The following is a 14,084-nucleotide window of genomic DNA, read 5'->3' on the forward strand; positions in this document are numbered from 1 at the left end:
GGAGGTGAATTAATCTCCCTCTCACATCTTTGTTGTAGCCAAAAAGGATTGTAAAGTACAACTACAGTTTCAAGGACACTAGATGGGTAGACAGAGTTGACCTGGGGGACCAATTCTCCAGCTTTTTCCCAGACTGGTAACAAAGCCAGAAGAAGAATAACACATCCTGGGCACTGTCCAAGAGCCACAGACCCTCCTCCTTCACTTTACTGAATCGCCTTTCTTTTCAGATCAGAGAGAACAGCCTTCACTTATTGAGGTCTAGCAGTAAAAGTTTAATAACATAACAATCCGTCAAACCTGATTTGCTTCCAGTTATACAGCGGTGAAAAGGTAGGATTTACAAAGGATGAGGATCAAGTTATAAACACATAGAGGACACTTGCGGACTACTTAAGATGTTCCTGTGGCTATAAACTGGTTTAGTTTAGTAAAAGTATTCAGGTCCAGCATCCAGGCATCTATTAGTCCTGCTATTGTAATAATGATTCAGAACAAAGACATCAAAAGGGATTATTGATTAGATTTGAAGGGTTGGGCCTTGAGTGGGATTTTAACCATCCAGATCTTCTTTGGCACATGAATGTGTAGTACTTTTACAAATCATATATTACCTCTTAAGTACCTATCCTGTTTGCGTTTCACATCATTTGAATTCAAGGCTCAGGGCTTCTTTTCAGTCTTGCTTTGAGATACGTTGGAAATATAGAACCATCTCTACTGATACTTTAAGTTAATGCTCTCCACCATAAAACTGGGGCACGAGAGCTCTGGGAGCCAAACATTGAAAATAATTCACGGCACTGGGGGCTTTGGCTCTCAAGACTTGCACAGTTAACAAGTGTCCCGAAATGACTTTGCATCACTTTCCCACACCCTTCTGTTCATATCCACCCATGGGAGTTAAGTCTTTCCCAATAGCCTTAGGACTTTAAAAGCCCCTAATATCCTCATCTCTTCCTTTGCCCCAAGCTGTCTGACTTTCCCTCCGAGGAGAGTCTTTTCTCACCTTCTCACCATACCTCCGAGCCCACCTTCTGTTTCAATATGAAATAATGGCGAAAAGCCAATCTCGCTGACAGAAAACGTTTCAGTAGATGAACAAAGAAAGAGAAAACAAAGGAGTCAAGAAAAAGAATCAAACAAAGCAGGGAGATGACAGGTCGAAATTGAGACAAAAAACAGTAGAAAAGACAAGGTACAGTACTGCTATCAAGCTGGTTACTTGTACAGTGAGCGCTGTAGCTATCAGATGTGATGAAAGGAGCTACTGAAGAACAACAAAAGTCGTCTTCTGGATTTACGCTCAACATCTAACTATAACCTCAACTTTCATTTTTATAGCTGCTGTAAATAATACTGCTAAAATATTGACGTACCAACCAGAATCTGAAGCTTCCATCGAAGTCACTGAGCATAATAGCAACTTTAAGCTCATTGTCTTGCTGTCAGGTCCACAATTTAACTGTTTTGGTTCACTCTCAAGTTCTCACGAGCCCTACTCACACTGCCATTATTCCACCTCGCTGTCTGCAACAAAGTTACAGAGGCGGAATGGTAGACAACAAAAAAGATCCTTCACTGGATATTGCTCGAAGTAAAAGAGAAATGGCCCACACTTCAACCCACGAAGCAACGTTACAAGACCAAACAACAGTCATGTGGTAGCAGGTGCTGTCTTTGGCAACTTGTATGAGGGAAAAAATGCAGAATTTATGAATAGAAAAATCGCAGTCACCCTGTCTTTCCCACCCACTCTTTGTCACACTTCCACCCAGAAAACTGCATCTGACCTCAGCAATGAGAGCCAGGCAGCTCCTGGAGTTTACAGCCATTACGCAACGACATTTCGAGCAAAAAACTCACGTGTATTTGTCGCCTTCCAACATTGTGTTGTTGTACTGTCTTTGGCAACGTATATTGAAGCATTTAATGTGTAAAGGTCGCCACATGGGTCAGCACTCCCTACCAAGTTTTTTGTGAATCTCCCCCTAGAAAACAGCATCCCTCACTGCAAGTGAGAACCAGACAGCGTTCACCATTTCCTGATGATTTAATTTCAAGTAAAAAACATATCCTTGTCGTTTTCCATGATGAATGGTGCATCAGGATCTCAATCACAACACAATACAAGAGCATCCATATGATATTTAACAGTTTGCTGAGACATTTTTAAATATACAGGTGGAAACCAGGTGAAAATAAGCTAAAGAAAAACCCACAAATCTCAATGTTATGATGTGTACCGCCACACCACCTCTTCTGGTTCCACAGCACCGGCATGCTGTATGAATGACACACCAGTGCACTGTTGAGGAATCTCTGTGTAAAAAGGGCTATAGTGTCATTTCCAGCTGAAGAAGGCAACTATTTTCTGCAAAAAAACTCATATCTAATATCTAATTATATCTCACACTGTGCACGACCTGCTGAGCACCAAACTGCAGACAGACTCAGCTGGTGAACAAAGTAGATAGTTAAAGAGCTAAAGAGATAGACATTTCCCTCTGGTGTTGGTAGAGACCAAAAAAAGAGCTAAAAGACATATCAGACTCACGGTTGCCAGCTGACCAGACACACAACTCCACATGAATGATAATGTTGCTCAGCATCTACTGGATATGTTAATGTGTGATGCTTAAAGCTACTGTTTGCCATTTAATTTTGCCAAATTTCAGCTTAAGAGATGATGATAGATCAATGTTATGTTTACAACTTTTTTTTTCCAAGCTCCGGGCTGTTAAAAAAAATCAGTTATTGCCGGTTGAAGGAATGCAATTTAAAAACCCTCTGCTTAGTGGAAAATTTATCCTGAAATCTTAAGCTGCCCGTTGACCCCTGAAGTTACAGAGATTCGACAAAACCATTTCAGTTTTAATACCGGTGAGCGCCTCCTGTTCAGAGATTTATTATTACTGAAAGTCAATAGCAGCATGCAAGACACCCTGCAGATCATTCAATTGACCTTCCTCAGTGATTTATGTCAGTCACGGTGAAAACTGCTGATAATATCAGCACCAAATATTGAAGATAATCCCTTCAGTCACTTTCACACTCAAATATCAAATAATAAACACTGAACTGTGCAAAGACAAAACTCCATCACACACACAACTGATTTCACCTCTAAGCTCAAGTATATACCATAATTTATTAACAGAAAACAAAATCCCTGCACGAACCCCGCAACTCACTCCCCATTACAGCAGCTCTGTAAACAGTGGAGGTACACATTTTCATGTATTCTTTAAAGAAAGATTAGCTTCCCAACACAGAGGTCAGTGTGGTGTGTATAAATAAAACCCAGCTTCAATTAGCCATAGAACTTTACTTTGGCAACCTCTTTCACATCATGCTGTATTTATGCTCCGGTGGTGAGGACACATTGCTTTGTTTGGTAGCCTAAGCTCTTCATATATTGCAGAGTTCCTGTATTTCTGTAACATTTCACCAAAGCTAATGACATTTGATGATATTTCTGAAGCTGGAAGTACATGGAACACCTGTGTCACTGAACTAGAATCTGACATTGCTCTCAACATGTTGCTCTCCTTAGATTCATTATGCTCCAGGAGACATGATATTGGGCACGTTTACCCTGAAATGAAGTCTGAACAGGATGTTTTATTTTGGATGCGCTATGCAGTTCCATCGTGCAGCAACTAGAAACACGTGCATTGTCTACAGCCATGATGTGGTTGGATTGGGCCTTGATATTTAACAAATCAGCAAACCAATCATTTATCTGTGGAACATATTCAAGGTTTTCTAGTGCAATATTTTAACACTACACTTTAAAAATATGCTGTAATGCTGAATAATTCAAAAGTATGTTTTTTCCCCTGAAGGACAAAAGAAACATGAATGCACATATTTTAATTTTCCCATTAGATTATATTCCTCACTATGTGGGAACTCCCACACAGTCGTACGGGGAGGCAGAATTGCTGAAAGTACTGTAAATAGCCCACTTTTCTCTTTCTAATTGCCTTCAGCAAAAGAAACTTTTAATAAGCTGAAAAAGACATACTGTATATTTTAAATGACAAAGGGGAAATGAGAGAAAAGGTCTATCGCAACCAACTTTGGTTAAGAGGAAAGAATAAAAGAGAGCCGCTTTCAGCCTTAAGGGCCACGACAAAGGAAAGAAGAGAGGGATTACAGTTAAAATTGAAGGAAATGGAGGGTTGAGAGAAAGACTCAAAGGGAGATTATAGTAAAGTGAAAGTGTGCCAAAGAAGCGGAGTACAGAGCGAGGAACAGCAGCAAAGCGCCTCTCGCCGCCTCTCTGTGGTTCGTTTTGTGCGTCTTTGAGTGCAGAGCGGAGGGGATGTTCTGGTGACTCTCAGCATATTGACAAGCCGCTGATACGAACGCTAACTGTAGATCCAATCTCGCCACATGTCTGTTTACTCTGGGGATTAAATTAAAGAACACAGCATCCAATTTCATACCTGGCTTCCCGCACCACCAAACACAATGTGACATTTACTCGCTAGCATGATGTCCTTTCTCTCCTCCCCTGCCTTTGACTCCCCCTCTTTCTCTCTCCCTCTGCTCAGAGATAACACACTGAGTCACAAACAAGGAGAGTTAGGAACAGAAAATGATGCAGTCTGGAAATAAATTTGCTTATGGGATAAACCTTGAAATCGTTCCTCTTCCCCCACACTTGGAAAAGTCAACTATTTCTCGACTGCCAGAGACAAAGGGCTTATTATGTTCCAGCTTTTTATTGTTTGCATTATCTGTTGGATCTACAGTAAGGTATTCCGCAGCGCTGCACAGATAAAGATGGCAATTAGCTGCCAGAAGTTTAGGATCGTACTATCCATTATGAAGAACCTTTGGCCCCAACAGTGGAATAATTTAGAAAGTGCCTCTTCAGTGTGAGATATCTGCAGTAGGGGAAAAAAATAAGACTTGCAATTCCAATTTGATTCATAACTCGTGCATGCATGCACAAAAATAGCTATATAGCATCTATATTGGGCTTAGCAACACCCAGAAAGAAACAGCTTACTAACTTATTTGTCAATGCACCGGCCCCTGGTCAATATGTGGCACATTGTTGCATGAAAGCAGATGATGTTTATAATATTTCTCATATGTAACTGTCAATTTTCAGTTTTCTATGAATGCTCCTTGACTTGCAGTCATAACTTTGATCCCCATGTGTTATGTTTAGTGTTTTGCACTAATAAACTCCTCCCTTACAAGAAAAAAATCCTCGTAAGTGAAAAGCTACTTGACAATAAACCTGATCGTCACTCGGTGTCTTACTGCGCACTTTTTCTGCTTTCACTCAGATCTGTTAACTTGTTCTGTGACATTTGCTCTCATGCCAACACATCTTCTTACCTGTACAACTGAATTCTACTGTTGGTTGTGTAGCAGCCAGACTGAACTCCTTTCCTCTCCCTCACAGCAGAGGCTGCTTGATCAGAATTTTCATTTGGATCGACATCAAATTGTCCTCGTGACCTATATACAACTGTTTTCTCTCATGAATATCTATGCATTATTCCCTGAGAAATTAAGGATTTCAATGTTAAAGAAAAGGAGGAGGAATTAATTGAACTGTCCCTTCATTTGGGTCATTTTAACACAAACTAACTGCGAAGGGGAAAGTAGGAGAGCTCATGTAAATGAGTAGCTGGTGGAGTAAGCCAAGTATTTAGCAAACCAAAGAGACCAAGGTCTTTTTCTCAGGAGCCTGAGCGCATAAAAACACAGGTTTCTATGGAGATACCAGGTGGAGTGGTACATATGTGGTGTCTGTGATTGCTCAGCTTGTTTGTTGTCTCCTTCAACGGTCAATGCCTGTGGAGCTTATTGATAGAGAAGGCAACATAAAGAAAGTCAGAGGAGGAAGCTCAGTAATCTTCCCCTTTCCAGTGAAACACATCATGAGAAGGTCAGAGCGGTACAAACACAGCCGTGTAACACTGCAGCGATGACATCTATAGGCAATACGACGCTGACCTATAAATCACAACCTAAAGCAGAGGCATCTGTTGGAGGAGCGCCGTCAACCCTTTGCATCTAGTATAAACACATTTTAGTGGCGCAAATCTGGAGCCGGAAAGCTTGTGAGAACGCCGACGGGACGCTGATGCTGCTCCACTTCTGTATGCAATATATCGTGATTGTTTGCTTATGCGCTCACCATATCAGTTTAATAAGGTAATGTCAAAGCTCATTGCTGGGAGTGTGCTTGGAGTTTCTGCCCTCCAGCAGCAGTCAGACATTTCTTAATGGAGCATTAATACAAGCAAATCACAGCGACCGACTCGATCATTGTCTCTATTATTCCTCAAGTTTTAGCATTGACAAGAGCACAGTCCATTAACTTTCACTGTCCCCAGCTGCTGTGCCTTCCTAATGATGCTTTACATCACAAGTTGTGTAAGTAAAATACGCCTCGATGACTCATCTTGAGACCTGAAGGAAGACCAACAGATCTCCTTTAAAAAGGTTTTCTGTGACAAATTATCAGCCAACATACTTCAATATACGAAATCATATTAGAAATGATACAACAATAAATATCAATGAGTGAGAAAATTAAGTAGGCTTTGTTGTATTTTCAGCACAAATTATGTATTTTTGTTTTTGCTTTTTGGTGATGCAGGTAATGTACGGTGTTTTCTTTGGTGAGAGGATAATTAAAAAGTGAAGAAGTTCTGTTGATTATTACGGGATGAATTTGACAAAGACGAAGTATTGTAAAGATAAATGATGAATTCTCGTTATTCACAACAAGGCTATGAGGTCTATTTTATGCAAACACAGCGGCCATTTGTGCCTCTCAAGAGGTCCAATGTGTGGGATATACTTTCTGTGCCCTAATCAAATCTCAAAACTCATCAACAGCTTGGACAAAAGCCTCACACACTTTTCGAGCCATATGTTCAGTTTTTGTTCATCTACCTGACAGATACACTTCACTTTAGTACCTTTCTGGTACAAGAAACACTTGTTGCGATATTACTAGACGCAGGATACTTACAGAAGTGTCACTGACTGTTAAAAGCAGCTCCAAACTTCAGGCAAAATCAGAGTTCGTGTGATGTTTTTGGGGAGATTTCATCAGATAGCTCTGGATGCTGCTTTGAACCAGAACACCTGTCACTTGATTTAAGGACAACACTTGAAAAAGGGTTTCAACTATGAAGCTGGCGACATCGGGGGCGGAACGAGAGCGGCAAAGAGATCACAAACTGTATTTCCAAGAGAGCTTGCGTCGTTGCCTCAATAATCCTGACTCCCTACAGAAGTGATGGAGGAAGACAGTACCCGTCCAAGTCTTATTAAGGGCTGATCCGCCTTTTATTAAAGGGCTTCTTTATGGGATTTCCCTCCGGCTCAGCAGTGTGAACTGACTGATATGCTTCACTGCAGAGGACCTGAGGACCTCTCCGGATCTGGCTTCAATTAGAGGCTGTGATGCCGATGGCAGGTTGTGAGGTTCCCTGCGATGACTGAAAGGTGAGGAAGACTAGGTGACAAAGGTTACTGAGGCGCGAACAGGTGAGACATGTTAGCTCGCTCACTTCTCTTTCTACTGACAGCTCAGAACAGAGGATTTTTTTTGCAATTTCGTTCATTCTGATTTGTTTTGAGTTTATTTCAGTTTTCTTTTTTGCCTTTTTAAACTACGTATTTGGAAACTAGTATTTCACTTACTCTTTTTAATCAAAAAATAAACTAAACTAACTCAACTTTTCCACATTAAAGTGTGGTTACAGGCCTTGGGGAGTACTCCTGCCTATGTGAAATGAAGTAGTGTAAAGCCTTTTGTGGCTCCAGAGGAAGCTGCACATGATCTGATTGAATGCCTCCAGTGGTGTCACTCATTGGCTTAAATTTGTGGGTAGTGTAGGCACCATGTTTTGAAAAGTCCACTGGTCTCGCATTGCTCTCCAACAGCACAAGATATTGCCTTTAAAATTCCGTGCATTCTTGCTCCTTTTCAAAACCTGTTATCTCCGTTACCCACTATGCAATTTTGCCAGAGTGACATCACATGTGAAAATGTGTCAGATAAGAGGCTTCCTCTGGAGCCAAAAAGGGCTTTACATTAGTTTTTCACATGTGCACTTGTACTCCTCAATGTATTAGAAAAGGGTATAAACAAGTGTAAGCTGTACTATGCCTACTAGATTACAATGACTTTGTAACTATAATTTTGTGTTTTTATTGATTTGATTTTTATTTTCTGGATCAACGAATTATCACCTCCTCTGTAAAACATTTGAAAACTAATATAAAATGCTTGTTACAATCTCCCAGAGGCCAGAGGGGACATCTTCAAATGCTTTGCAGGTGGGAATAATGAAAGCACGAGGAAATCTAAAGTCACAGAATTTGGAATTTTAGCAAATGGCTTAAATGATTATTCAATATCCTCACTGTTAATTGATACTTAATCACTAAGAGAACAAAATAAAATGAAAATATTGACTGCATGACCAATCATGTCATTTTTTATTTTTGCATTGTTTGAGTTGTCTGATTTTATTCGCCTCGGTCTTGAATTGCTTTCATACCGTTTTACTATGTACAGCACTTTGCAGCTTTGTGTTGAAATGTGCTGTGTGAATAAAGTTTATTGTTAGAAATCTTTCAGCACGTAAACAAATAGGTTCCAGAGATTAGTTCAAACATTAAAAAATAAATAAACACGGATTCAAATTGCTGCACTGATTTCTTTCCTTTGAAGAGAGTCGGCTGTCTGTTTGCTTTCCCTCGCTTGGCTCGATTAATGTCCTCGCAGTCTGTTTTGCTCGCACATTATCAGTGTTACGCGATGAATAATATAACTTTTGTGCTTTAAGTACCCTCTGCAAATTGCTGCTATTTTGTTTATCGTTAATGACACCCATATTTTTTCCTCAGTTTGCAGGGAAAGAAAACATGTTCGCATTCCACTCGAGGGAAGCGGTTTCTTTAACGGCGACTTGAAATTCAGCCTCGCTTTGTTTTGTTTCACTTGTGTGTCAAACTTTCCCAAAGTGCAACTCATCCAAACTTGCTGCTCTTGGCGTCCTGCTTGTGAGAGTTTGCTGCGGAAGGCAGCGGTTGTCAATGTATGTCAGACGGAGACTTTGTTGATCTTGAGTCTTTTTTAATGAATTTTTAAGGTTGAAAGAATACGTTTCTGTTTAGATCATTCACCTGAAAGTCTTCCACATCTCCGTGTTTAGTTTTCCGGCATCTTAGTGTACATAACCTCTCCAGAAAGAAAGGTCAATGGGTCATGAAAAACTATGCTGTATGACCTCTTTGAGCCTCGAGGTAAAGGCGGACACTTACCGAACATGTTGCCCAAGTGCCCGTTCCTCGTCAAAGGCCGTAGCTCGTTCTTCCCCCAGGCGTACAGTTTGTAGTTGTCCCAGGCAAACTTCATCATCTGTAGCATAAACAGAGAGGACAAACACACCGGTCACTGGACTGATAGCAGAACAACACACCTCCAAACCTCAAGATGTAATTAAAATCAGTATTGCTGGAGGCAAAGACAATGATAGCTTATTGATCAGGCTGGATTAAGGACAAGCACGCAATTAACACACACACGAACGTCATACCGCTGAACAATAAGATTGACATTTCCCCTGCAACTAGTCCTCCGAAATTAAAGACCGAATGATACCAGTGGATGAAAAGCAGGTTGAGTAGATAAGAACACAGCTGGGAGAAGAGAGTGGGTTTTTATTAAAATGATGCTCTGTATTCCTCCCAAATGGGAAAAAAGGGGTCTGGATGTGATTTGTAAAAGAGGAAAGAAGCAGCCTCACATGCATTAAAACAAAGCACGATAGGGAGAGCTACAACGAGCTGAGAAACACGACAGGGAGAGCTGAGATCGAATGAACTAGTGAAAATCCAAAAAGAAAACATGCCAACATGTTCCCAATGGCAATCCCAGACTGTGTAGGGAGTCCAAACTAAATGCTGCGACAGAAACTCACATCGCAGTATGTGATAGCTCCCAGGAAATGCGATTTTATTCAACAGAGCAATGTTTCCATCTATCAGAGATCTTTGACAGCATAGACATTTCAAAGCAGGAACAAGCAATGTGTAGTCAATGGCTTGTTTTTCACAGGTATGAACATAGTCACTCCGAGTGTGTGTGAGCACACTCTGTCCCTGAGAGGTTCAAAATTCCCTCTAGCGTGGTAGTATAAAGAGTCCAAACCGAGTAGTTTTGAAGAGTGAACCTAACCAGACGATGGTGTCATCATTTGAACGTTTACAGTCCAAAAGTCAAGTTATAAGAAATGTTTGTCAGCAAGCTTTATTTTGAAAGTCTACCCAGACGTTGCGTGTTTATTGTTGCCGTTCACGTGCGAAACCGACGCTGGAAGGTCAAGTGGAGTGTCAAAGTTTGAAGCTCACTAACACTGACAAGCTGCACTATTGGACGAGTATAGAGTGAGAATGCGTTGTGTTGGAATATACCTTGGGGTTATTCTGAGCCCAACGCTTTCAGAGCAGTGGAGGGCCAACAGCAGTCAGTGTTTCATGTGCAGGTGATGTGGAGGTCCGAGCCAAATGTAGCAAATGATGAGTGAATTAAATACAATTATTCACAGTTGAAGGCCCACGCTCTGCTACTTTGAACAACCACGCTCCCATTTCAGTGCCGGGCGTCGGATTTGATTTATGAACGCACCCGATGTTCACTTTTTTAGCGTGTAATCATGCTAATAATTTGCTAATTAGCACTAAATATAAAGTACAGCCAAAGCCCATGGGGTTGTAATTAGTTTTGCATTGATTCTTTTTGTCACAAGTTAAGTTTTAGAAGAGAGCTGTTTCACATCCATGGCTCAAAATATGGGATGTGCAATTTCAGCCACCATGAAAGGGTTTAAATTTACAGAAAGTCTTCATATCTCTCACCACATGTGGGAAATATGACGACTATGAAGATACGTTCTTATGGAAATGAGCTGAGATGAAAACACTCATTGTTTTTTTTTTTTTTTTTTTTATCTTCTCGTTTGTACTGGCGTCTCTCATGTCTGACAATAGCAGAGTATCTGTGTGTCCTAATGATTCAGCTGCTATCACTGCCAAGTAGCCTGATTACATTTTTCAAAAGAAAATGAGAGAAAGCTATCAGCACGTCTTCATCAAAGAGATGCAAATGCATGAAAAATGCATCGCTATAAACAACAAACCAGTTCCAGTACGAGTGCACCTGACCCGAGTGCTCTCAGCAGTGACATGTTCATGAAATTCAATAATCCTCGCCACGATAAAACAAACATGAAGAAAGTGGAGATCTGCAATCTGCAATCTGTAGAGAGATGGACGGATTGTCCAGGATTTCGGTTTTTTTCCCCTCTCTGGATTTCACCGTAACACGATGTCAGCTCTATTATCAATACTGCATGAGGCTCCTCGCTCTCCAGGAGGTCGGCTCACATAAGCCTGTGAGAAATAGACAACATGAATCCGATTACCTCCGACAAGGCCTCCAGCAGAAAATCCTCTCACCCTAAAAAGCTCATTATAGACACCTCAAAGGATAGAGAGCTGCAGCCATTTCTCACAGTCAACAACAACAGCTCCCATACAGAACACGTCAAATTCAAATGAATGTTGAATGTCCTTCAGGGTCAGGGCAACAGAGGCTTCGGGTCACGGAGCTGAGGTTCGATTACAGGCGAATTACTCTGCATGCCATGAAAATATTTTGATGCTACTGCCAGTTTAGTGTGTGATTCAGCTTTTGTGGTCAGAAAGAAACAACATTATCTGCATCATCTTTGTTCTTTTGTCTAGTTTTTCTTTGTCCTGAGTCTGTAATCAAGTCGGAGAAAGCAGCACTTGAAACAGACTTTCTTTTGTTTTGTTTATAGAAACAAATACATATAATGTATGCAGTAGCAATCTCACAGCGTGAAAAGCAAGCGCACAATATGATTAAAGGGAATAGCACCAATGAATCTTATGGCAGAAATACGTTCACAAAGTGTTGAAAGAACAAAAATAGTCTGATTGTGTCCCGACAGAACGCCTTGCCCCGCGGAATGAAAACCAGAAAGTGTCAAGTTTTATTTGAAAACATCTTTTATAACGCCGGCCTGTCTCGCTCCATCGGCAGCTTTAAAAACAAAAGGAACAAAAGCGTTAGGAAGTGTCTGCTCAACATGTAGGATTCGGTCAATGTTAGAAAGTGTCGCTCTCTGTCTCTTTTGAAGGACATTTCAGACTTTGCAAAAATGATCAAAAGACATGATGGGAGCTGCGAGGGAGGCAGGCCTTTATGACTATTATAAAATAAATGTGAGGCAAAGTAGGAAACAGGCAGATGGTACTCTCAAACTGCCTGACTGTAGGCACAGAGAATGTAAAACGGCAGCATCAATCTGTGATGACATGATTTAAAAGATGCCAAAAGAAAGAACTGACTGTAAACAGCGCTGCAGCTAAATTTAACTTTCACTCTAACTATAATAATATCAATCTGCCCATTTTCTTATTGTTTTATCTAGAAAATGTCAAAACGTCTCATAATGTGTTTTGTCCTAATAAAAATCGGACACCCAAAAGCATTTGTTTTAATGACAGCCAAGACAGAAAAGCAGCAAATCAAGTTAATCAGGACGTTTAAGAAGCTGAAACTAATTATTTGCTAATGACTGAAATGATTAATCAGGTAAAGCTGTGATCAAATCTGTTGTGAGCTATTCATTCTCTGTCGCTCAACAAACTGGTTTTATAGAATCAACTGCAGCAAATTACAATGGACAGACATGTAACCAGGGACCAGGGACAAAGACTGCAAATTAGCTGAAGCTAGACGTCTTATATGCATCACATTTTCCCATTTTCTGTGGCAATGTTGTATGTATCATCCCTGTTAAAGAAACATTAAAATTAAAAAAATAAATAAATAACCGTCAGTGCATTGTACTGGAGCATGGAAATTTGACCCAAACCTGTCACGACCCAACTGGTCGGGTTGCAATCAAACAGAAATGTAGAATAAATATCCAGTTTTGTGTCAGGTTCAGTAATGTAAGCTCACATGGTGCTTTCAAGACCCTTTAGTGAAAGAGTTGTGCAAAAATAAGTGTCTATGTTGGGGTTTTGTGTGTGCTGAAGGTCTGTTGGTACTGATTGAAAAAAAGGATTGAACAGCGTCTACAAGCGGATACAAATAACATATCAGAACTAACATTATTGCCTGAAGCAGGAGAGGGTAAATATCTAAGATGTGCAAATTAAATCAAAGACTTGTTAATTCCTCCAGGGGCTTTTTTCTTTTTGTTGAGGAAACCGGATTTGCTATTTTAAGTTTTGAAGACGTGCAGATACTCTGCATTAAAGCTCTGTTTTGGTGCCAAAATGTGAGCATGATCAAACTCACCCTGCGTGAGAATATTTGGCTTTGCTTCCTGCTGTGACACGCTGAAGCTCTTTCATTCAGCTGGAGGGAAACCAATATCTGGCATTGTGTTTTCACATCTCTGCTGCTGTGCACTGCAGAGGGTTTAAAGTGTGGGAGGGCTGAGGTCAAACAGTCATAGGATTGCTGGTGAAACAACACATCATCACAGCACACAACACGCACAGCGCTAATCGATAGCTGCAGCCGCAGCCGAGCACGCCGCCCCCAATGCTGGCTTCTCCAAGAGAGCGAGTGGGTGAACGATTCATTTCCTGGGGCACAAAAAGCAAACACAGACATGATCGGACATGATCTGACAGGACACTGAGTGTCCTTTGGTTAAGCTAATCGGCCGATCTATGGGTTGAGACGATCAATAGCTTGAACACAGAGCTAGTGATTAAAATGAATCAGGGATTGATCGGGGATACAATGTGCCAATACCAAGACCGCAGGTCACAAGTCATGTTCTTGTTGATCATACAACTCCAACCAGATCATGAGAGAGAGACAAGCAGTTGCATGACTGATTACATTAAGTGTAAACCCACCATGATGTCTCGCATTGGTTTGTGGGCTAGTGTTTCGAATCCTTAAAACCAACGTTTGGCATTGTGGAGCTGACTGAGAACCAGAGGACATGCCATGGTAGCGAGTTGTCACAAGGTGC

The 14,084-nt window shown here is 40.9% G+C and overlaps 1 protein-coding gene across 12 annotated transcripts in view; it reads right to left on the minus strand.

Annotated features, from left to right (window-relative positions):
* LOC119005994 (mannosyl-oligosaccharide 1,2-alpha-mannosidase IC) overlaps positions 1–14,084 on the minus strand; it is a 209,432-nt gene that overhangs the window by 104,817 nt on the left and 90,531 nt on the right. For all 12 annotated transcript variants that reach the window (XM_037074254.1, XM_037074250.1, XM_037074259.1 and 9 more), the window contains one exon: positions 9,319–9,415. In XM_037074254.1, the coding sequence (XP_036930149.1) occupies positions 9,319–9,415 (97 nt within the window). The remainder of the gene's footprint in view (positions 1–9,318; positions 9,416–14,084) is intronic.

The sequence above is a fragment of the Acanthopagrus latus genome, chromosome 17 (assembly GCF_904848185.1).
Source record: "Acanthopagrus latus isolate v.2019 chromosome 17, fAcaLat1.1, whole genome shotgun sequence".
Taxonomy (NCBI): Eukaryota; Metazoa; Chordata; class Actinopteri; order Spariformes; family Sparidae; genus Acanthopagrus; species Acanthopagrus latus.